The sequence below is a fragment of the Vanrija pseudolonga genome, chromosome 1, assembly GCF_020906515.1.
Source record: "Vanrija pseudolonga chromosome 1, complete sequence".
Taxonomy (NCBI): Eukaryota; Fungi; Basidiomycota; class Tremellomycetes; order Trichosporonales; family Trichosporonaceae; genus Vanrija; species Vanrija pseudolonga.
In genome coordinates this window covers 2023519-2045814 of record NC_085849.1, presented here as the reverse complement: position 1 = coordinate 2045814, position 22296 = coordinate 2023519, and the positions used below count along the sequence as shown (strand labels likewise).

The 22296-nt window shown below is 61.2% G+C and overlaps 9 protein-coding genes and 1 non-coding gene across 10 annotated transcripts; 5 read left to right on the top strand and 5 right to left on the bottom strand.

The window, feature by feature from the left end:
• Nucleotides 1-54: 54 nt before the first annotated feature.
• On the bottom strand, nt 55-1100 carry LOC62_01G000771 (uncharacterized protein; the record flags this gene model as incomplete). Its single annotated transcript, XM_062767232.1, has 4 exons — nt 991-1100; nt 776-941; nt 479-725; nt 55-436 (listed from the first exon to the last, which is right to left on the bottom strand). The coding sequence occupies exons 1-4, from the start codon at nt 1048-1050 to the stop codon at nt 55-57; spliced, it is 855 nt and encodes a 284-aa protein (XP_062623216.1). The 5' UTR covers nt 1051-1100.
• A 312-nt stretch (nt 1101-1412) lies between these two features.
• SYM1_1 (Protein SYM1) lies at nt 1413-2734 on the bottom strand. The gene is made up of 6 exons (XM_062767231.1): nt 2455-2734; nt 2387-2414; nt 2258-2338; nt 2139-2195; nt 1907-2089; nt 1413-1809 (listed from the first exon to the last, which is right to left on the bottom strand). Exons 1-6 carry the CDS (start codon nt 2674-2676, stop codon nt 1556-1558), a joined length of 825 nt encoding a protein of 274 aa, XP_062623215.1. The 5' UTR covers nt 2677-2734; the 3' UTR covers nt 1413-1555.
• A 636-nt stretch (nt 2735-3370) lies between these two features.
• ypt1 (GTP-binding protein ypt1) lies at nt 3371-6483 on the top strand. Its single transcript, XM_062767230.1, has 6 exons — nt 3371-3581; nt 4108-4163; nt 4352-4504; nt 5736-5793; nt 5843-6119; nt 6169-6483. The coding sequence occupies exons 2-6, from the start codon at nt 4128-4130 to the stop codon at nt 6266-6268; spliced, it is 624 nt and encodes a 207-aa protein (XP_062623214.1). The 5' UTR covers nt 3371-3581; nt 4108-4127; the 3' UTR covers nt 6269-6483.
• A 506-nt stretch (nt 6484-6989) lies between these two features.
• On the top strand, nt 6990-10747 carry cwh43. The gene is made up of 8 exons (XM_062767229.1): nt 6990-7248; nt 7328-7669; nt 7710-7747; nt 7807-7992; nt 8068-8212; nt 8304-8440; nt 8477-8812; nt 8851-10747. Exons 1-8 carry the CDS (start codon nt 7073-7075, stop codon nt 10695-10697), a joined length of 3207 nt encoding a protein of 1068 aa, XP_062623213.1. The 5' UTR covers nt 6990-7072; the 3' UTR covers nt 10698-10747.
• A 572-nt stretch (nt 10748-11319) lies between these two features.
• On the bottom strand, nt 11320-11931 carry LOC62_01G000767 (uncharacterized protein; the record flags this gene model as incomplete). The annotated part of the gene is made up of 1 exon (XM_062767228.1): nt 11320-11931. One exon carries the CDS (start codon nt 11929-11931, stop codon nt 11320-11322), a length of 612 nt encoding a protein of 203 aa, XP_062623212.1.
• Nucleotides 11932-12549: 618 nt separating this feature from the next.
• On the top strand, nt 12550-15552 carry LOC62_01G000766 (uncharacterized protein; the record flags this gene model as incomplete). The annotated part of the gene is made up of 5 exons (XM_062767227.1): nt 12550-12564; nt 13830-14189; nt 14224-14498; nt 14579-15065; nt 15109-15552. 5 exons carry the CDS (start codon nt 12550-12552, stop codon nt 15550-15552), a joined length of 1581 nt encoding a protein of 526 aa, XP_062623211.1.
• Nucleotides 15553-15761: 209 nt separating this feature from the next.
• Nucleotides 15762-16107, top strand: LOC62_01G000765 (uncharacterized protein; the record flags this gene model as incomplete). Its single annotated transcript, XM_062767226.1, has 2 exons — nt 15762-16014; nt 16070-16107. The coding sequence occupies 2 exons, from the start codon at nt 15762-15764 to the stop codon at nt 16105-16107; spliced, it is 291 nt and encodes a 96-aa protein (XP_062623210.1).
• A 351-nt stretch (nt 16108-16458) lies between these two features.
• Nucleotides 16459-16541, top strand: LOC62_01G000764. Its single transcript is given in 2 exon segments — nt 16459-16494; nt 16506-16541. It is a non-coding gene; the product is annotated as a tRNA-Arg (tRNA).
• A 707-nt stretch (nt 16542-17248) lies between these two features.
• On the bottom strand, nt 17249-18873 carry SPAC11D3.18c_2 (putative transporterC; the record flags this gene model as incomplete). The annotated part of the gene is made up of 2 exons (XM_062767225.1): nt 17249-18516; nt 18648-18873. 2 exons carry the CDS (start codon nt 18871-18873, stop codon nt 17249-17251), a joined length of 1494 nt encoding a protein of 497 aa, XP_062623209.1.
• A 1921-nt stretch (nt 18874-20794) lies between these two features.
• On the bottom strand, nt 20795-21932 carry yddQ (putative isochorismatase family protein YddQ). Its single transcript, XM_062767224.1, has 3 exons — nt 21443-21932; nt 20998-21309; nt 20795-20938 (listed from the first exon to the last, which is right to left on the bottom strand). The coding sequence occupies exons 1-3, from the start codon at nt 21653-21655 to the stop codon at nt 20867-20869; spliced, it is 597 nt and encodes a 198-aa protein (XP_062623208.1). The 5' UTR covers nt 21656-21932; the 3' UTR covers nt 20795-20866.
• Nucleotides 21933-22296: the final 364 nt, after the last annotated feature.

The window sequence follows — 22296 nt, the reverse complement described above, 5'->3', positions numbered from 1 at the left end:
TGCGTCTGCCTGTCTCTATTCTCCTCCTTCCCCACTTGAATCCCCCAGCCCAGCCTATGCGGTCGCAAACTTGCGCTGGCGCTCGTACGCCTTCATCTCCTCGTCGAGGTCGGCCTGGGTCTTGGGCTTGGGCTTTTCGGGCTTTGCCTTGTTGGCCTTCGCAGCGGCGTCGACGTCCATGCGGTCGCTCGCGGCCGCCTTGGCGCGCGCGACCTTGTCGGCGCCGCCGCCAGCGCCCTTCTTCTTGGCCGCCTTGCGCGCCGTCGCGGCCGCCGTGGCCTTGGGCTGCGCGCCAGCAGCTCCCTTCTTGTTGCCTGCCTTTGTCTGTGCCGGCGCGGCGGCCTTGCCCTTCGCCAGGCGGGAGAGGAGCGCGTCGCCGGGGTTCGCGGCGCCCTTCTTGCCCTTGCTCACTGCGGCGCGCTGCTTCTCCAGCAGCCTGCGTGTGTCAGCGCCGCGCCGCGACACTGTTGCCACTCACAGCTTCTGCTTCTGGCTCTCGGCGCGCGACGGCGCCGCGCCGGCCTGCGCCGCGCCCTTGTTGAGCCGCTGGAGGAGTCTCAGGCCAGGCGCCTTGCCCTGTGCCTGTGCGGCCTGCTGCTGCTGCTGGGGCTGCTTCTTCTGTCCCTGCTGCTGTTGTTGCTGCTGCTGCTGGCCCGGGGCGGGGATCGCGGCGGTAGGATGCGGCTGGGTCGGCTTGAGGACGTGCTGGACGGCAATCGTGTGCGCTGCGGCGTGTCAGCTGCCATTTGAGCCATCACTGCGCGCTCGCACTCACACCCGTCGATGATCTGCCCGCCGTACTGCCGCCGCACGCGCTCGGCATCAGCCTCGGACCCGACCTCGACGAGGAACGTGCCGAGGAACTGGCCCGCGGCGTTGTGCAGCGCCGTCACGATGACGCTGGACGGCACGAGGCGCAAGGGGTCGGCGACGAGCAGCTCCTGCGCGGGTCAGCGGCTATCCTCTAGGCAGACCAAAGCGGCTACCCACGTTCAGCTCGGGGTCGCGCACGTCGAGCGGGAGCCCGGTGAAGAGGAGGAGCGAGGGCATGTGTGCGTGCGTGTTGGTGCGGTTTGTGGGTGGTGGATGAGTGCTGCTGAAGTCGAGAGTGGTGGTATTGTTGTGAGCGGATGCGGTTATTGAGCCCTAGGCACGACGCATCGAGTAGAATGACGTGGCGTTGCGGTCATGCCGACGTTGGTGGGGTGATACGCCGCCATGTGTATGCATGCTGCGCCGTGGACAGTGTGCGGCGTCTGCAGGCTGTAGGCCTCGGAGGTGTGCTGTGTCAGGGTGCGAGAGCGTGCCGTGTGCGGGTGCGAGACGTCAAGAGGAGTTCAGCCTGGCTGTCCAGTTGTGGCGATCACCGAGGTCACCGCTCGACGAGCAACTTCCCCAGTTGCCCCTGAAAGCTCAAGATCTATCTATGCATGACAAGACGTCTAGGATCTATGCACGGCATGCGACGAGTGGGTAGTACAACAGTGCAGTAATGTTCAAGATTAGGGCCGATAACGAGGAGGGACGAGAGCGCCGCGTTGTGGCTGGCTGCTGCTCACGCCACACCCATGCGCGTCCCTGCTCCTGTCGCGCCGCCGCCCTCCTCCCCGCGAATCTTCTCGCGGCGCTTACGCAGCTCGCCGATGGCGGCCTCGGCGGCCTCCACCTCGGCGCTGGACAGTGCGGGGAGATCGGGCGCGAGCGCCTTCTCGCCGGCTTCGAGCGCCTGCGCCGACGTGAGCGCGGCGTTGGCCTCGGCCATGCGCTTGTTGTTCACGTGGTTGAGGTAGGAGAGGTACGTGTTCCATCCTGGGCATGTATGTCAGCAACGCCGTGCGGATGTGCTGTGGGCCACCGAATGCCGAACGCCAACGCCAAGAAGGCGCTGCGACACGCCACTACTCACCCAGACCAACAATCTGTGCGACCGTCAGACGGTGCTGTGGCGGAATCAAGGTAAAGTTGATCGCTGCCGTCGGGCCAAAGACACACATCGAGCGCATGTACACTGGCAGGAAGGCCATCTCGACCTTTTGCTTTACCTCGGGGATCGACTTGCCCTCGAGGATGCCGTTGCAGCCCCAGAACACTGACGGGGTTAGCTGGGTATGATACCGCCTGTTTATCAGCCAACTCACTGCAGACGATGAATGGACCCCACAGGAACTGGTCAACTGCCAGCCGCGTTGCCAGCGCTAGGTCGTGTGAGCAATGTTGTCGCTCGGTCACTCGGCGCCGGACCACCTCCACCACTCACTGCGAATCTTGGAGGGATACTTGATCTTCTCGATGAACCCAAGCCAGTTGTGCGCGAGCGGTGCGAAGATAAACCCGCCATCTGCTGTGTGAGCTATTTGTGGCTACGTGGCGGAGCTGTTCCACTCACAGAATGCGAGTCGGGCAGCTCGTTGAGGCTGAGGTGTCAGTTGCCCTTCCAACGTTGGACCAACTCACGTCCCACGCCTCGATGGGGTCGCCTGCCTGGTCGACCTCTGATCCGTCTGCGCCGAGCCGTCGTCCCTCGATACCGAACTGTGCGATCGAGTCACCGATGGAGAAGAGCACGGTCGACGTGATCATCTTGGTGCGTAGGGGTCGTGTGGACAGTTGCCGGAGGTAGGCTGCGAGCACCCGCCGTCCGAGCGACGTTGGCGCGACTGCTGCCGTGCTTGTCATTGTGTATGCGTGCGTTGAGAGGTAGAGTACGAACACAAAAGCTGCATGGGGTTGTCCGTGGCGACGGATGACCCGCCCGAGCGAGTCGAAATCAAAAGCCGTCGTCTGTCTGGTCTGTCGCCATCTCGGTTTCAAGCGGCGCGTCGGGTATCTTGCGGCGTCGAGACGGCGGATCTTGGCAATCGCAACGGTTGCGCGGGTGGACGGCACAGAGTGGACGCGACGACATGACGGCGCGGTCTGGCGGACGAGCGCACGGGGACTCCGCGTGGAGATTAGGTAAGCAGATCCCTACGATCTGCCACACGGCCAACCGCCGTCCAATTCCGTCACTGTGGGCGTGGATGGTCTCATCTTGGTGCTGGGTGGGATGGATGGATTTGCTTCCGTCGCTGCTTCCTGGCTGTGTTTGCCACAGGGTGGTGTTTGACCCTTTGTGGGTTAGGGTAGGCGCGCAGTCATGGGCAAGCCTGGCAAGCTGGCCGGGGGTGCGGCCTCGTAGTAGAGTGAGTGTGTGTGCGGTGCGGTGCATGGATGGGTGCGCCGTGGTGCACGCACGCACGCACGCGCACACGGTTGCTGGCCAGTGCCGCGGCACCCAGCTGGCCAGCTGCCTTGGGGGCCTGGCTGCCCGCTGCCCAGCTGTTACCACCAAAACGACACACGCTAGGCTTGTCTCTACCCTACCAATCCTCTCCCGTTTCCCTTTGCTGCCTGGCTCGCTGGCTGCACCCCCGTCCCTCCCACTCACACTTCTCTCCTTCCTCGTCATCATCGCCTTTCTCTCCTCCTCCTCCCATCCTCGACTGTATCCACCATCCAACTAGGTCTTTGCAACAGCTAAACCGACACTTGGCAACGTCAAAGCAACAACTGCAACTCGTCCTATAACAACCCAGTTTCCCGTAAGTCGCTGCCCACCCCACAAACACGTCGCTTGCCCGCCTGCGCGCGCTGCACCGCGCTTTGCGCACCAGCAGTCGCCGAGCACGACAAGCACGATAAGACACGCCGAACAACGAGTCCGTGCTGACCACTACTCCGCTCCTCCTCGACTCGCCTTCTTCAACCTCGCCCTCGTCGCCCCACCTCTGCGGCAACACGCTTGCGTCACTGCTCTGCACGCTTTGCCATCCACACGCCGTTCCTCTCTCCCCCTTGCCACCCAACTCTTGCGCTCCACCCCTCACGCCACCGGCCTTGTTGCAACGTACCACCTCGCATCGGCACATCTCGCGCATTGCATTGGTGTTGGCCACTGCTCCCAACTCTCACGGCCTCGTTCGTCTTGTGCTTGTCGCCGCGCCCCTGCCGGTTTGACCTCGTTCCGCTGTCGTGCTTCTGAACCTGGGCCGCCTTGGGTCACGCACACACGCGCACTCGTATCAACTTTGCTTGGCGATTCGCCTACGCATACATCCATCCCAACAGCCTTCCAAGCATTGCCCATAATGACTGCTACTGCCGAGTACGACTACCTCTTCAAGGTGAGTTGGGACGTGATGGTCTGGGGAACAAAGGCCCCCAGAAACGCGAACACGCGCTTGCCGCAGCACAGCTTAGCCGGGGAAGCAGCACCGCGCACAAGTGGTCTGTTCTTTCCGGTTAGCAGCTCGAGCTAGGTCGTCGTGCCGCCTTCTTGCACTCTCAAAACAGACTGCTGACCTCTGCACAGCTCCTTCTCATCGGTGACTCGGGTGTCGGCAAGTCGTGTCTGCTTCTCCGATTCGCCGACGACACGTACACCGAGAGCTACATCTCGACCATTGGCGTCGACTTCAAGATCCGCACCATTGACCTCGAGGGCAAGACTGTCAAGCTCCAGATCGTGCGTAGGCCCATCCCACCTCGCACTCAGCGTAGCATGTTGCTGACCATTGTTCTCCTCTCTCGACTCTCCCTCCTCTCCTCGACTCTCCTCCCTCAACTCCGCACACACTCAACCTCTCAACACTCACCTTGCTCTCTCGTCCTTGCTCTCACTCTCCCTTCGGTTGCTGGTTCCCTCCCGTTGTGTTGGAACTGATCTGTTGGGCTCTTTGCGGCTGCTTGCGTCTGTTTGCTTGGTTACCTCGGCTTCGTCTGTCGGCATTTTACACCTGTGGTGATTTGGCTGCGCATCGACTCCTCGACTGCGAATATCTCTGTGTGGAATGGCCGTGTCCATGTTGTTGGCGACATTGTTGTTGGCGTTGGCTCTGTTTGTCCATTGGGACTCTTTGTTCTTTCGACCGGTCGACATTCTTTGCTGGTGGTGGCTCGTCGCCCTTGGAAACTCCTGTTTTAATCGGCTCACTCTTCAAACTGTTGGAAACTCGCATTGACCTCGACGCAATTCGCTCTTGGGCTATCTTCAACTGTGTTGTTGTGAACACTCTTCAACTTGCTTTGCGCATCTATCACTTGTTGTCAACCGACCGGGCTTCGTGAACCCTCTTCAACTGGCATCTTCGTCATTGGCATAATCTTCAATCCTTGTTGGCTATTTCAATCCGGGGCACTCATCAACCGCATGTGTTACGCCTTTACGACACTTCCACGTCCACTCACTCGGCACCTACACACTCTGTGTCAAAATTAACTCTATTGGGTTCTTCGGGCATACTTTGTTTTTGGTCGTCGTCGTTGTCGTCGTCGATACTGGTCGCACTTCGTTGTAACGAACACTCTGGGGATTCTGTCGTCGTCTTTGGGTCAACTCTTTCATCATCACGGTGTTCATCATCACGGTGTTTTTAATGGTCACCTTGTCGTCACGGTGTTTTAATGGTCAACCTGTCGTCGTCGTCGTCGTCGTCGTTGTTCTCTCTCGGCTCTTGTCGATCGATCGATCTCGTTCCCTTGCACGAATGGTCACGCGTTCGATGCTGCATCAACTTCAAACCCCCGTCCGCCTATGTATCCGGCGCGTATTGTTGGTAACATTTATGTTGGTAACACACTTGTACGCTTCTTCCCCTACACCCCATTGAGTGGGTCATCACTTCTCCCCTTCCTCCACTTCACTATTCCCTTTCGCCCGTCTCCCTACCCCCAATCCAATTTTGCTTCTGTCTAAGCAGTGGGACACCGCTGGCCAGGAGCGTTTCCGTACCATCACCTCGTCGTACTACCGTGGTAAGTGTGGACGTGGCGCGTTTGGAAAACTCGCTGACCCCATCCTCAGGAGCACATGGCATCATTGTCGTCTACGACGTGACCGACAGCGACACCTTCTCCAACGTTAAGCAGTGGCTTCAGGAGATTGACCGCTACGCCGTTGAGGGTGTCAACAAGCTCTTGGTCGGAAACAAGTCGGACCTGGCGACCAAAAAGGTTGTCGACTACGCCGCCGCCAAGGCCTTTGCCGACGAGCTCGGCATCCCCTTCCTCGAGACCTCGGCCAAGAACGCCACCAACGTCGAGCAGGCCTTCCTTACCATGTCCAAGCAGATCAAGGACCGGTGAGTGTGGAGTTTGGGCAACGTGGGGCTGCAAGCTGACACACTGCAGCATGGGCTCGAGCTCGATTGCCTCTGGACCTGGCGGCAAGTCGACCATCAAGGGCCTCGGCCAGAACGTTGAGCAGAAGGCTCAGGGCGGCTGCTGCTAAAGATGCGGCGCCTCGCTGTGCGACGCTGTGGCCGTATGGTGGTGTGAGCAGCCCTTCTGTAGAAGAGGGGTCTTAGAGATTGTGGTGCATGTCTAGGGGGTGGATGTTGGGCCTATTCTTCTGTTATTCTCCCAGGCCGCTCCTCTGCGTTCCTCCACCCCGTAGGCGATGGGCGCGTCTTGTATATATGAATGTGAACGCCTGATTTACTAGCACTGGGTGGGTATGACTATTGGGAGATGTGGGTAGCCCGATGCGGGCAATTAATCAGGCCACGCCACACGCGTCGTGACTGCTGTTCGGCGGCCGACCGGCACGGTAAGCTGAGAGCGTGGGTGCCGTGTGGTGCAGAGTTTTGTGTGAGAAGTTGTCAGGGAAGTTGAGAGCACAGGGACACGGCCCAAGTTGATGGTCCTTGGCGGGGGAGGAGGGTAGCAGCAGCACCACCACGACCACCGGGGACCAGGGCGGCGTGCCAGGCAGGGGCTGCAGCAGGGCACCCAAGAGGCTTGGGACCAAACAGCACGAGCAAAGTGTCAAGGGACGGCCAACGTCATAGCCTCGTCAAGACGGACGACGACTGGTGCCGAACAAAGGAAGACGAGAGGAGGACGACGAGAGCAACAAGCTGCAATTGACAGTGGTCGCGCTGCCCCGCGAGGTTGTGGGTCGCGTCGTTAGCCGGAAACACGTTTCAACTCTCTACTTCTCTACATCACTCATCTCATCCCATCCCATCCATCAACCACACGCGCACACGCGGGGGTCGCAAATCGCATCCACGCGTGTTTCACTCCCTCAAGCATGACTACCCTCGTCGCAGTGCCCGCGGCCCTCGTGCCGCGCATACACACCGCGCTCTCGGTGCTCGCCTTCTCGACCGCCCTCTTCCTCGGCTGGTTTGCCGGGCTCTGGGAGCAGCTGTGCGAGAACTCGGTCGCAAAGTGGCCCGTTGAGTGGTTCCCCTCGGTCTCGGCGACGTAAGTGGTGGTGGCGGTAGCGGCGAAGCCGGTCGGCCGGCGCATCCCGAAGCCCACCGGATGACTAACACGCGCCCAGCATCGGCGACCACGTCGCGCCGCGCGCACCCTTCCAGATCCTCATCGCGCTGACCGCCACGCCGCGCTTCGTCCTCCTCGGTCTGCAGTGGATCGCACACCGCTACCCCCCATCGGCATCTGTGCGCTCGTCGGGTGCTGGTCCGGCTTCGGCAGCAGCGCCGTCGGCATCCACCTCGACGTACCAGGGCAACCTGCGCTCGCGCTCCAAGGCGCACAAGGACGACGACGAGGCACAGCACCCGCTCACCGCTGAGGATGCTGGACCTGTGCCGACGGTCGCCGCGCGTACTGGGCTCGTTGACGCCGAGATCATGTTTGGCGTCGCGCGGACATTCTGCTGGTATGTCGCGCCGCATCGGGCATGTTTGCTGACGAAGCAGCGGAGGTTGGATGTACATCACGTCTCGGGATCAGCACGGTAAGTCGTTGTTGATCCGCAGCATTGCAGCCGGCCCGGCTGACACGCGCGCCCTGCAGACCTTCACGACCTGTTCATGATCATCTACCTCGTGCTCAACGTCCCGTGGATGTATCTCTCCACGGCGCACTCGACCAACGACCGCGCCCGCAAGTGGAGGAAGATTACCTTTGGCGGCTTCATCGCGTCGGTGCCACCTCTCATCTACCTCTTCATCCAGCACTCGGTCAACCACGTCCCCGGTGGTGAGTGCGGTGCTGCCAAGAGCTTGGCGCGCGCTTCGGCTCTCCTCTACCTGCCGCCCATGCTGACTTTTCCAGCCTACACCCGCTACGCCTTCTTCGAGTGGAGCCTGGTCGGGTGGGACGTTGCGTTTGACGCTGCGACCCTGTTTGAGCTCGGCCACCTCCAGGTCCGCATCATCGACACCACGTCGACCGCAAATGGCGCCGGAGAAAAGAATGGGTGGGTCGCCGCTTCGGGGCCCGCTACCCCCTCGTGGGATAAGGCATAGAAGAGCATGTATCGATATTAATGTATCCTGTCACATCTACAGATTCGCTCAAGGCCTCTACATTGCCCCGGTTCCGCGCTCGGCTTCGCGTTCAGAGGAGGACTGGACGGCCGCGCCTTCGCCTCCCTCGCGCTTGCCATACCGCGATGCACTTGCGTGGTTGAGCGACGTGTGGTTTGGTAGGTGCAAGCCTCGAGGTACAAGCTGACACCCAGCCGCCGCCTTCTGGACCATCTTCACCAGCGTCTCGGTCCAGCTCTTCTACTGGTCGGTGTGGAAGCTCGCCCTGTCAGGCTCCGAGGCCGCCATCCTCATCAACCTCGCGCCGTATGCCCTCGGCACACCGTGGTACCGCGCCTATGCGACGTCCAAGGAGGGCCTCTTCCTCCACCGCTCGCTACTCTTTGTCGTCGGTCTGGGAACTTACGCTCTCCCCAACGTCGGCGCGCGCTACCTCTGCGTCCTCATCGGCATGTGGGGCGGCTGGATCGCGCTGGCTGCCGACTCGTACCGTCTCCGCGGCAGTCCCGAGATGCTCTCCCAGGGAAAGAGTGGGTGCGCCGTGCCAGACTGAAATTGACCCACGCAGTTCTCATCACTGGCCTCATTGTGACGCTTCTGGCCAAGTACAATGCCTATTCGAACAACCCGTTCTGGCCGGTTATGGACGCCGCGTCAGGCGGCTGGAACAAGACTGGCCTGGTCATCTCGGCCCTTGCCCTCGCCGAGTACTACTACCGCCCCAACAACCTGTTCCCGGCACCGCCCGTCGGCGCGACGCTCAAGGACAAGCCGCTCAACCTCGCCTTCTCCCGCTCCCAGCGCTTCCTCATCGCCATTGGCTTTGGCGCCAGCGTCCACCTCATCCAGACATTTGTCACCGACTCGGGAACCATCATTGCGTGGACGTGGACCGGCTGGCCTCTCACCGGCCCGACTCTGCACCCTTGGTCTGGCCTGGTCATTCTTGTCGTCATCGCCGGCCTCTTGACCGACTACACGCCGTCCAACGCCAACGTCACGACTGTTAGTGTGACGACCCTCGCGTCATTCCTCGCGCTTGACAAGATTCCCGACTGGGCGGGCTTCCTCGCCGGTCTCGCTCTTGTGTTCAACATTGTCGTCACGTTCCCTTCACTCCTCCGTGCTGCCTCTGCCATGCCTCCGGCAGTCACTGGCCGTGCCATGATCTTCAACTGTGTTGTCGACGTCGCGTCAGTGTTCACCGTCGCCTACGCGTTCGTGCCCTTTGGCTGGCTCCTCCGTGAGCGCACCGATCTCGTCACCGGCCTCATTGTCGTTGCCCTTGGCGCTGGCATCGCCGGTGCCGCGACGCTCAAGCTGCCCGACGAGTCCCGCCTCCACACCCGCAGCAAGAACCGCATCCACGGCATCAACCACCTTACACGCCTGGCTGCGGCTGTTCTCGCCGTCGTCGCCATCGTCACCTCGTTCATCCACTACCGCGCAGTCCCCACCAAGACGCGCCAGCCCACGCCGTATTTCCCCGGTCACAAGATGTTCTCTGGTGGCATCTTCACCGTCCACTTTGGTATCGACGAGCCCGGACGTGACAGCCAGCGCCGCATTGCCCAGCTCATCGACGAGATGCAGGTCGACGTCCTTGGCCTCCTCGAGACTGATCTCCATCGCTTCGTGTACGGCAACCGCGACCTCACCCGCTACATTGCCGAGGAGCTCGACTACTACGTCGACATTGGACCAGGACCGAACAAGCACACCTGGGGCGCGGCATTGTTATCGAAGTACCCCATCCTCAACTCCACCCACCACCTCCTACCTTCGCCTGGCGGCGAGCTGGCGCCCGCGATCCATGCCACGCTGGACATTCACGGTCAGCACGTCAACGTGATTGTGAGCCACAACGGTCAGGAAGAGGACCCCCTCGACCGCGAGCTGCAGACGACAGAACTCGCCCGCCTTCTCCACGAGACTGGCGACACCCCGACCGTCTTCCTCGGCTACCTCGTTACCCACCTGCACGACGAGCCGCCGTCGCCATACGGCATCCTGTTCAACGAGCACACTGGTCTCATCGACATTGAGACGCTCGACCGCTGGCGCTGGTGCGAGTACATTGGCTTCCGTGGTCTGTGGCGCATTGCCTTCTCGCGTCTCGAGCACTCGGATGTCACCGACACCGAGCTCCAGGTCGGCAAGTTCTTGCTACCACTCCCAGGCCAAAAGGTCAAGTATGACGACGACTCGCAGCTGTACTGGCACATTGCGGAAACAGACATTCCCGAGCCATGGCGCATGCCGACCATGTTCCGTGTACCCGGGGTACGCGGCCACGCGTACCGCATCTGGGACGGCCCGCTGTATTACCTCCCCCCCGCGCACAGCGGGTTGCGCGAGTACGGCTGGGGCAATGACACGACATGGCCGCCGCCTCCAAAGATTCCGGCACTGTAGCTCAGTAGTAGTGTAGGTTAGGTGGTGGCATCATGGCAAACATATCATAGGTTGAGTGTGGCGGGGTGGCATCCGAGTGGCAGTGGCACTGCGCGCTGGGGTGCCGAGGCTACACGGTTATCAAAGGCCTCTGAGATGTGGTGTCCAGAGACAGTGTGCTGCAGCGGAAGCGAACCAGGCAGCCTCGGATATGTGTCAGTAGCTGTGTACAAGCGGATTCCTGGGTTCATCTATCTAGACAACTAGAACAATGAGCAGGGAGAATGGGCGGGGGGGAGCGGTCGTAGAGGTGGGTCGAGGAGAGAGGTTTGGTGAGGAGAGCTCGGGCCATCCAGTGTGGAGCGCCGAGAGGGGAACAAAGGAGTGTAACGGGTCGGCGTCGTGTCGCGTCGCGTCATGTTTTTGTTGGTTTTGGAATGTTTTTGTTCGTGTCGTGTTTTTGTTGTTTTAGTTTTGGTCGAGTCATGTTTTTGTTGGTTTGTCTTTTGGTCGTGTCGTGTCGTATCGTGTCATGGAGAGGATGATTGAGAAAATGAGCGGGCCTGCGGCCTTGGGTACAGGGAGTGTGCGAGGGGGGAAGAGTCGGCGAACGAGTGACGAGGGGTCGGTGTGGGGCTGCAGTTTACTGCTGAGCACCCTTGGCGGAGCCCGTCGGAGAACCAATGCTGTGGCCGGTACGCGCGAGAGGCGCCGCCCCGCCTGTAGCGCCCGAGTTCTCGACGTCAACTCCGGCGTCCGCCATCGACTTCTGCCCAGACGCCACCTTCTCTGCAAGGCCGACGGCATATCCCTTAATGTAGCCGTCGACGTAGCCGTCCACGTACCCAGCCTCCTCGTCTGCCGCAAGCCCGTCCGCGAGGCTCGCCAGGTAGAGCGGGCTCTTCGTGTAATCGCCGGCGCCGGACAGCTGGTTAGAGACCCACGCGGCCCGCGCTTTCTCCTGGGCCGACTGGAGGATCGACTCGTAAGACCCGTCCTCCTTCATCAACGCGATTCCCACCTGAACCATGTCAGGCGTAGGAGGGAAGTGACGAGTGTCGGGCTGGGGAAGAGAAGCAGATGCTGCGTCGGGTTCGGCTTGGACGGTGTCGCTCTGGTGGTGACCGGTGTCACCGACACCAGAGGTGCTGACGAGTGGGTTCTCGTCGGTGAGAGTGGCGGTGGACGCAGCGAGAGTGTGACGGTCACGCGAGGTGTCTTCACGCCCAAGGTTGAACGACATGTCGAAGTTCATGGCGTCGTTGACGGGTTGACCCCAGGCGGCGGGGATCAGGTTTGCAGCTGAGAGGTAGAGGGGGGGTGGAGAGGTGACCAGAGTTTAGACTGGAAGGAGGTGGGTGGACTGAGGAGAGTGAGGGGGGGGGGGGGGGGGTGGAGTGGAGAACGATGATGAGAAGAAACAGCGTCACGGACTGTTTATGTATGCCCGCAGCCGTGTGCGAGACAACACGGCACCGCCGACCGTGGGTGCGAGCGCGGGTGGGTTACGCGTCGTGTTGGTTCACATGTGTGATGTTGATTGATCGCCGAAGGCAACGCCTGCTGAACGGCGGTGCGAGCAACCCCCCGCTCCCTTGCGCCCCCCTGCAGCGTGCGCTGTGCAGTAAGTCCCTGGCGCAGGTGTAGGAGCGTGCCGCGAGGCTGCGACCAACAGTCGCCCGGGTGGGTCCTTTGGTCTCGGCGTGCATGCATGCATGCCTTCCAACCCTGGCTTTCAATGCGAGGGCGTGCTTCGCCACTGCCTCGCACGGAGGGCTCAACCTTTTATCAATGGCTCTCATGGTGCGAAAGTCGGCGCTGCGTTTTGGCTTCCTCGCGCCGCCACGCCGCCACCACACACAGCAGGGAAACAATGCGCCTTTCGGTCGTGCGCGCCTTGCTGGGCGTGTCCTGACATCCGCCGATCTCTCCCCTCTCTAAGGCACCTCGTGCGTACAGTAAACCATGGCGAGCACTGAGTGTCACACTGGGCACGGTATGGGGCGCAGACAAGAGATTGAACTGTGGAGAGGGCGCCTGGTCGTGGCAGTGTGGCAGCTCCATCGGATTTCCCACCTTGGTCCATCCACTCCACCTTCCCCTCGTCATCCCCGCCACAATTCCTGCGTTTGCCCCTCCTCCCACTGAGCAAAAACTCTAGAGTTTTTCAACAGGACTCAGGGCCACACGGTAAGTCTACACGGGCAATGGCACCCGGCTTCGTGCGTGTTCGACACCGCCGGCGTCTCAGAGCTCTTCGAGCTGCTCTACAACGGTCGCTGCTCCACAGAGGTGCTGTATGATTTGGGCTTGACGGGCACGGTCTCCAGCGACCTTCCTTCCTGGCGACGGAATCGAGCGCGAGGAGAAGTGTGCAGTCCCGACGCTGTACTTCGACGGTGGCCAGGCTTCCGACCTCCAGAATGGCGCCAGGATCAAGCGGCTGTACCTGGGCAGCTTACGACGAGCGCCGACGGAGAAGGAGATGAGCTTCCAACTTTGGACCGACATCAACCACACGCCAGTTCTCAACCTCTCCAAGGGGCACGCGGAACCGCCCCGTTACGCTGTGGTCGTAATCACCTCGCACTGCTTTGCCCAGCGTCTTATGCAAGCCCTCCACACGCCTTTCCCCGTGGCGCTGCGCCTTCACATTCCGCCGCAGCTTCGCCTCGCCGTTGAGGGAGAGGGTGTCTGGTCCCGTGCGCATCATCTGCCCGGTGGGACGTGGTCGACGAACGACACCTTCGTCGAAATCCGGGAGGACGACGCGCTCACCTGCACCTTTGGATACGCCGCCTGCCAGCCCGGCGCCGCTCGCGACTCATTCGAGCAGTTTTCTGCTTTCATGGGTTTTGCTTCGACCCTCTAGGACGACTCTCGTCACTCCCGGTCGGACGGCGCATCACCCGGCCCACCCAGCCTCATTCAACCGAACGGCCAACGCGCGCTTCAGAGCGTACCGCCGCTTTCCCTACATTCCAAAACAACAAGGCACACACACCCGGCACCGTCTTTCGAATCTACATGCACCACGAGAACGTCACACACCGCAAGGCTCGTAGCCACTACGAGCACTACAAGCGGATGTACGGCGAGGGCCAGACCGACAAGCACCATTACATCTTCCTCTAGAAGTGCTCCTGGGCCCAGCTCGACGAGGTGATCCAGTCGGTGCAAGCCCGCTTCCCCGAGACCGACGAGGGCCTCATTCGTTGTGCCATCGTCACGCGCATGGAGTGCGCGTGCATTCTGCTGCTCAACTTGTTTGTTGCCTACAAGACCGACCCGCTGTACCCGGTGCTACACAAGTATGGCGTTGCGTATGCCAAGCTGCGCGGCATCGGCCGTACGAACCGGGACACCGCGGCGAGCCCGGGCATGCCTAGCGGGTTCACGCCCGAGACGGGCAAGGCCGCCAACAAGCGGCGGTACGAGCTCGAGGCGGCGGAACCCGAGCGCATGGAACGCAACCGCGGCAACGTGGCTGCCAGCAACCGCAGCGTGGCCAAGGTGAGCACGCTTCGTTGGATATTGCTGACAATAGCGTACCAAGCAGTCGGACACAGCGCTGCGTGATCGGTTCACTGTGTGGACCACGCGGTTCACAACCGCTGCCCAGCCGACGACCAAGAGCTATCGCGTCGTCGAGATTCCCTACATCTTGCCCATCATGACCTCGGGCCCCGTCGCCGAGCACCTCTTCGAGGTCCTCGGCTTCAAGGTTGCCCGCGTTACGAGGCTCCGCATCCCCCAGCAATTCCGCTGGGCCGTCGAGCTCAAGACTGCCTGGCACAGGGCAATCCCTAGGGACGACGTGCAGTGGACGGTGCCTGGGACGCCTCGAGGTGTATCATGGGCAGGCGGTCGTGGCGTCATTTGGCCATGACGACGTGATGCAGAGCCACAGCCATGGACGCTCGCACGCTCAACAAGCTGACCAAGCTCGAGCAGCGCTACCCGCGCTGGGTCGGCACGCCGCTGGCACCCGAGAACGTCGGCGGCGTTTTCTCTGCCCTCGACGAGCTGCACCAAACCGAGAAGCGTGACGACCACGTCGACGCCGCCCAGCTCTTCGAGACGCTCACCGTCGTCGGCGTGACGGAACTCTTCTTCAAGCACCTGGCCTCAGAGGAGGTCCTGTATGAGCTCGCCAACTCAGGCACCCTGTCGCCGGCCACTGCTCTCCGGGACGACCGCATCCAGCGCAAGCGCAAGTGCGGTCTTGGCGCCGCCGGTCTACCTTCGACTGCGGGGAGCGAGACGCGGTTCACGGGCGAGACTGGTGCTGCCACCGTCGCCAAGCTGCACCAGATCGAGGCCGACGACCCCGAGCGAAAGCGCAAGCGGATGGAGGAGATTTCGAAGGCCAATAAGTCTGAAGCCAAGGTGAGCTCGCCACCGCATCGCTACATCACGCTGACCGCAATAGCGTAAGGGCCAATCCAATACGGCCGTTCGCGAGCGCTACACCTTTTGGACGACTTGTTACGACAGCCCACCCATCAACACCGCCAAGGACTCCACCAAGAACTTGCGCCCGTCATACATCCTCGCCTTCATGGCATCGGACCCCGTCGCACAGCACCTCTCCGAGGTCCTCGGCTTTCATGTTCCCCGGGCCATGCGCCTTCGCATCCCTCAGCAACTCGCTGCTCCCGTCAAGGCCTCGAACGTCTGGTTTCGAGCCCAGCCTGCCCCCGGTGGCCAATGGACGGACAGTGGCACTCGTGTCCAAGTGTGGCTGGGCGACGCACTCATCACAGCGTTTGGTCTTCACGACTACGACTTCCGCTCGACGTCGCCGAGCGGCACGGCTCCCCGCGACACCTTCAAGATTTTGGTGGCTTTCCTGAGCTACGCAGAGCCCTTCTAGGTCCATAACTACGGCTCACTCGGCAAACCCTGCCCCGCTGTATATAGACAGTGCTGGCCAGTCGACCACCCTTCCCTGCCTTCGTCGAGAGTGCTGACATGGAGCAGACAAAGCACATCTTCAAGGAGCCGAGCTCTCCTGGTACCACTTGACACCTCAACATCCACACAGGTATGTACCTGTCAGACCAACTAACGCCATGAACTGTCATGTTTCGCAAACTAGTAGCCATGGACGGCCCGACTGTGGCCAAGCTATCCAAGATCCAGCAGCAGCATCTCCGCTGGGAGCGAACGCCACTCGCCGCCAAGGATGTCGGACAGTTCTTTGGCTCGTTGCAACTCTATCACACGACGCAAGAGGGCGCCGACCACGTTGCCGCCAACCAGTTGGTCGAGACCCTCGGCATCGCTCGCATGTCCAACCTATTCTTTAGGCACCTGGCTTCGGAGGAGGTTGCGGGTGGGAAGATTGGCGGGAGCAGCTGTACGTGAAGGAGGCCTGTGACGCCTACCAGGCACCGAGCGCGAGAGGAGCCTGTGGATGACTCAGTAGTCCAAACAGCGGGGAGACAAATAGAGCGCAGTGCCCTACATTCACCGAAACAGCACCTGGTATCGGTGAGGACCAGTTCGAGGGAGAGGATGCGGAGGAAGCTTAAGAGTGGCACATTTCTTTGTGACGAAGTGGCATCTCCCACCGACCTTCCCTCCACCTCCGTCCAAGCAATTCCTTTGAACTCCTCTTGCTCCGCGGCATGCCAAAGCGTTCCCAGGGGTCTTGGTGATCTCTGGGGTGGCACAGCTGCGGTGGCAGACTCGTTTGAGTGAGAAAATGGGAGAAATCCGGCTCATACGCACCCCGGACTTTCCGGAGACGTGCGCTGCTCTCTGAGCTTCTGCGACTGACGCTTTGGCCAAGCGGTACGGCGTTGCTTTCCGAATAAAACCGAATGGCAAAGATCCTGGGTTCGATCCCCAGAAGCGTCTGCTTTTGCTACTCGGGAAGGATGAGGGGGAAGGCTGGCGTAGGTAGAATTGCTTCCGTCCCCCCACCTCAAGCGGCATTAATACTGCCACAGGTCACCCCGGACGTATTTTATTATCGCTTTGGGACCGAAATCGAGTCTCAGGCCCAAGTTGCAGAGGTAGACGGGTCGATGAGGTTGCTTGTGGGACGAATGTGGCAGGGAAGGTGCTGGGATGAGTGCCTCTGTTTGGCCGATTTGCTTCCGTCGGGTGAGATTGACACGTGTTGCCTGTGCCTGGCATATTTGCTTCCGTCACCAGACAGGCGGAGCCTGAGTGAACCAGTGGGGAGGACACTGTGGCTGTTACCATTGTCAGAGCAAGGGGACCCACAGACACATGGGTATGCGTGGGGGTGTGTTGTCTGGGCCGTCGCACAATCTGGGCTGTTTCTGGTCCTGTTCTGGCCTTGTGGACGAGGGCCAGGTCTGCCAGTCGCAGGAGAGTCACGAGGACGGAAGATCGGCAAGAGTGTTATCTGGAAGCCGGTCGGAGCGGTTCTCGACCAGGCTCTCCCGGTCAGAGTTGTCGAAGCGCACTCGACTCGACACAGCACCATTGCTCTTCCCAGAGGACCTTGCCCCCTCCCACAACACCAATGCACCCCCACTTATCCCGAACCCATGCATTGGTATACAAAACAAATCTTTACTAATCTACATTTCAACTTAGAGCTTGAAGCGGTAACCGTTCTCGCGCTGCACCTCGGTGGGGCCGTGGATGCCAAGGTCCTCGCCACGGTCGAGGCGCTTGTTCTGCTGAACAAGGTACCAGCGGATGAACAGGACGAGGATGATGAGGAGCACCGAGGCACCAATGTTGACGCAAAAGGCGACGACGTAGCGAGGAGCGTTAAAGTACAGGTACGAAGTCCAGATGTTGGACGTGTTGGCGATGGCGTTGATCATGGCGAGGGCGACGGCGCGCTTGGCGCTAGGGCCGACGACGGTAGTTGAGATCCAGGACAGCAGCAAAATGGTGGCCGAGTAGAAGGACGCGGGCATGAGCATCATGGCGACGTAGCGAGCAGCCGTATGCGTCGTGGCGACGGCGAGGACATTGGCGACAATGGTGATGATGAAGGGGCCAATGACGTGGAAAGCACGCTCCTGGGTCTTGTCCGAGTGCCAGCCGTTGAGGACAATGCAGAAGATGCAGAAGATGTAGGGCGGGGCAGTGATGGCGAGCGAGGTGGTGCGGTTAAAGCCGAGCGTGGAGATGACAACGGGGAAGAAGTTGGTGACGGCGGACGCGACAAAGTTGAGGGTAAGCGCGGCGCAAACCATCCAAGCACGAATGTCGGTCACGGCGAGCTTAAAGGCCTCCCAGTTGGACATCTCCTCAGAGCCGTCACGAGTACCCTTGTCGGCCTCGAGGCGGTAGGCGAGGCGGGCATGCTCGACGGGGGTGAGCCAGCGGTAGTTGGAGGGGCGGTTGGGGATGATGAAGGCGAAGACGATGGCGAGGCCGACAGTCATGCTGCCCTCGACAATGAAGAGCCAGCGCCATCCTGCAATGTGGTGCGCCTTGTCGAGGGTGAGGATGGCCGCGGCGAAGAGACCACCGAACGCATTGCCGAGCTGCGAGCCAGAGTAGAGGATACCGGTGCGGAAAGCCAACTGCTGCTTGGTGTAGAAGGTCGAGAGCAGGAACAGGGCTCCAGGGAAGAAGGCGGCCTCGGTGAAGCCCAGGATGACACGGATGGCGCAAAGACCAGAGTACGACTGGACCGCGCCCGTGCAGCCCGAAACGACACCCCAGGCCGCGCACATGACACAGATGTAGGTACCGGGCCACTTGATACGCGATGCGAGCATGTTGGAGGGGATCTGGAGCGAGACGTAACCGGCAAACAGGACAGCCACAGCCGTGCCGAACTGCTCAGTGTTCATGTGGAGGTCCTTGGTCATGCCGCCGATCTTGGCCGTCGAGATGTCTGGAATAGTGGGTCAGTTTGGGTTCCCTGGGGATGTCTGACGACATAGTTACACCCGCGCGTAATGACGGCCGCTCCCGGCCCGCCACACTCGGTCACGCGCGTCGCGCTGCTGAGAGCGTGAGACTCACTGTTGCGGTCGAGGAAGTTGAGCACGTAGAGGATGATGAGGATGGGCATGAGGACAAAGTCGATCTTGCGGGTGATCTTCTTGTCGAGGCGCGACATCTCGGCTTCGTCGAGGTGCTGGAGGGATGCGGGGAGCTCCAGCTGGAGGTGACGGTCGTGCGCCACGACGGGCGCCTTGCCGTCCTCGATGTGGGCGAGGTCCCTCTTCTCGTCTTCGAGATGCGACATGGCGGTGGGAGTGTTGGGCAGTGGTAGTGAGTGGCAGGTGGCAGCGGTAGTGGAAGTGGCTGTCTCAATGAGTGCAATGCACTTGGGTCTGGGGACTCGCTCTCTTCCATCCGCCCTGCCTCTTTTATGTTGTTCACATCCCAACTCACTTGCCCTAACGACCCGAGAAAATACCACCGGACCAAGCGTCCAACGAGCAGCTCGCAAAGGTTGTGTCGCACCAGCCGCGCGAACCCGCCGTGTGCCGCTAACCTCGACACACATGTGAGCGGCATTGGGGCAGGGATCAACCCATTCCCTGTCCACTAGCTTGGATGACTGTGTGTGGACGGTCCCCGCACGGCAATTACAGGCGCCTGGATTTGCTGGGTGCCGATGCGGCCGAGCGGTGATATGATTTCGCGGAGCGCAAGGCTGGTTACGGACGTATGGTTTTCCTGCCACTTAGAGTGCCTGTCCAGGCTCGATTCGCATGCTCTTGCCGCAGGGGCAGATCAGGGCTTGGCGAACACCGAATGGCAGGCGCGGCACCCCAATGACCCCCATGGTGTCCCCCCCCAGCCGCAAGCTAATAATACACTTTACGCGTCGCTTGACTGATCACATGGTCGCTTCAACACGGCAAACAGCGGGCCAGGCTCTAGTGTGATAGGCCGATTCGTGCGGGTGCGTGCGTGGCCCCCAGACCCGACCCAGTGGGATCACCCCGGGGAGCTGCGAGAGGCCGCGTGATTTTCCTGCTTCAAGCGCGCAAGCGTATTGCTGCGCTTTGGAGACCCTTTGTCGGAAGCTCCGTGCGGTCTGCTGACCCAGCGGTGGTGAGTGTCGGACCTGTGGGGGGCTGCCGCCCTACGACTACCGGGGCCGGATCTCTACGAGCTGGAAGAGTCTCGGGGAAACGACGTCGTCGTCACTGTCAGTCAAGTTACCGAACACCGGCGGGGCCAAATGGGCTAGATACGGGGCCTCTGCGGTGTCCAGCAACTCCGGCAGCGTCGGCGCCGATGGCAATTCACGGGTTGATCATCGCTGGTGGCGTTGGGTGAGATCGACCGGCGTGTGGTCAGCTGCCATGGATAAGATACCCACGGTGGGCAGTGCCGTGTCGTCATAGGACAGACAAGCGAGTGGGTCGGTGGTGGAGAAGGCAGACTGGATGGAGTTGTTCTTGACCTTGTGCACTTTGTGAGTACGGATGACACGGGATTCGTCTAACGGCCAAGGGTGACTGTGAGCTGAGTCCAGAGTGGCCGCGAGCGAGAGGCCGCGCACAGGCCAGCGAGTGTTGGTGGTCATGAGCCTCGAATACGCAATGTTGGGGGACACGGCAGTGGTGAGGGTCGGACTCGCTGGTCTGCGCCAGTCCACCCAGGCGGAATGGCAAGAGATATGGAGGGAGGATCATCATCCACGAGTGAGTTGAGCAACATGGACGTTGTGGCTAGCAGCGAGCAGCACAACGCACATGCACGCCTCCAAGGACGCTGCCAATATCTGTTTGGAAACGGCCAGGAGACATCGCGGTCTCAACGAAAGGCTGGGGGGATGGGGAGCCAGCGGGCCGGGCAAACAAGGCAGGACGAGGTCGAAGCTGTCGCTGGCCAAGCGGGTCAAGGTGGCGCCTTCCAACAGCCCTATAACAAGAGGTAGCGAAGGACAAAGCACAAGTGAGATCTTAGGCTGGGGAATGCCGGCGGCTCAAGACGCCACGGCTCCGATACCACGGCCCAAGACGCCACCGCTGAGGCGGGCACGCAGACGGCGCAACCCCGCCCGGCACATGCCCCCTGCTCACTGAGCCACAGCATCACGACCACTCTGGACGGCCAGTGGCGGACAAGGCGCGCCTCCGGATGGCCGTTGTCGTCTGAGCAAGATCATAGAGGCGGCTCAGCAGCACACCGACCGGGGCTACACGGCATCTACTCCTTGTACCCTTCACATCGCGATACTTCTTACGACCTATCCCGCCTCAGCAAACTCCCCCAACGCCCTACTTGGCAAGCTGCACATCAGTGCTGTTGATGACGGTGCCGAACGCGTCACCGAGCTCGAGAAGCACAGTCTGTGGCGGTGTCAGTTCCATTCCGCACCGGGCGCAAGCCGACACGACACCCCACGCACCTTGGTCACCTCGGCACCGGTCGCGCCAGGAATGTCGCGGTCGCCGACCGCGTCGCCGGCAATGAGCACGTCGTACCCGCGCTGGGCGGCCTGGCGCGCCGTCGTGCTGATGCACACGTGCGCCATGTACCCGACGAGGACGAGCTTCTTGAGGCCCGTCTTCTTGACAATATCGTCGAGGTTGGTCTCGGCGAACGAGCCGGGGAACTTCTTGACGACCACCGTCTCGTTCGGGCCGCCGGCGGGCTTGAGCTCGTCGAACTCCTCGGCGAGCTCGGTGCCGGGCGTGAAGACGGGCGTGCCCTCGGGGACCTGGGGGTGTTAGCTGGGTGGCTGGGACTGGGGTAGGCCGGGTGGCTGGCGCGGAGCAGCGCGGCGACCAAAGTCTTGGCATCGGCCTCGGTATGCCGCACCGCCGCACCTCTGCACCACCGCGCACACTCACCTGGTGCACGACGTGCACAATGTGTCCACCGCCAGCGCGGTACTTCTCCAGCAGGGCGGCAATGGCCGGGCGCGACGTCTCGGTGTTGGTGACGGCGAGGTAGCCGTTGGCGTACTCGTTCTGCGCGTCAACAATGACGAGCACCGAGTCCTTGGTCGACGCGGTCGAGGGCGGGATGCCGGCGAGCTGGCGGAAAGACTTGGCCTCGGACATTGTAGTTGTTGCTGCTGTTTGTTGTCGTTGCGATGTGAGCAATGGCGGGAAGAGCAACGGGCAGGCAGCACGTTATGAGTTTCCCCAGCACCGCGGCTAATGTTCCGACCTTGGCGTCATTGATGAGCAAGCTCCCGATCAATCACATCGGGTGTGTGTGCGCTCGGCAGCGTTAAGCGAGGCAGGTGACGGACTGGGATGTCGGACAGTGCGCGTCGCTCATCGGCCCGGTCATATCGGCTGCCCGAGGCACCCTCGGCGTCGGCGTCGAAGGCGTGGTCATCAGTGTCGTTCTCATCAGCGCCATTTTGTCGTCCGCTACAGACTGCCGCACCATGCCATCGTCGTCGTGCTCGCCAGTCCCGATGAGCAACCGGTTACGTCAATATGTCCTGTGGTAGGCGCGCGACTCAGGCCCGCGAATGCCATACACGCCTTGTGCCACACTCACTTCCCGTGCCTACTGGCTCACTTACGACGCGTGCGCGGGTGCGCAATTGAGTGAGTGACTTTCCCATTGTGCGTGGCTGGTTTGCAGGAACAGAACAAAAGGAACGCACGCGTGCACGAGGGTTCTCGACAAAAGTCAACGAGCTCAACGAGGTCAAGGCATCGGCGATCAAGGTCGGCGTGCATTCAGC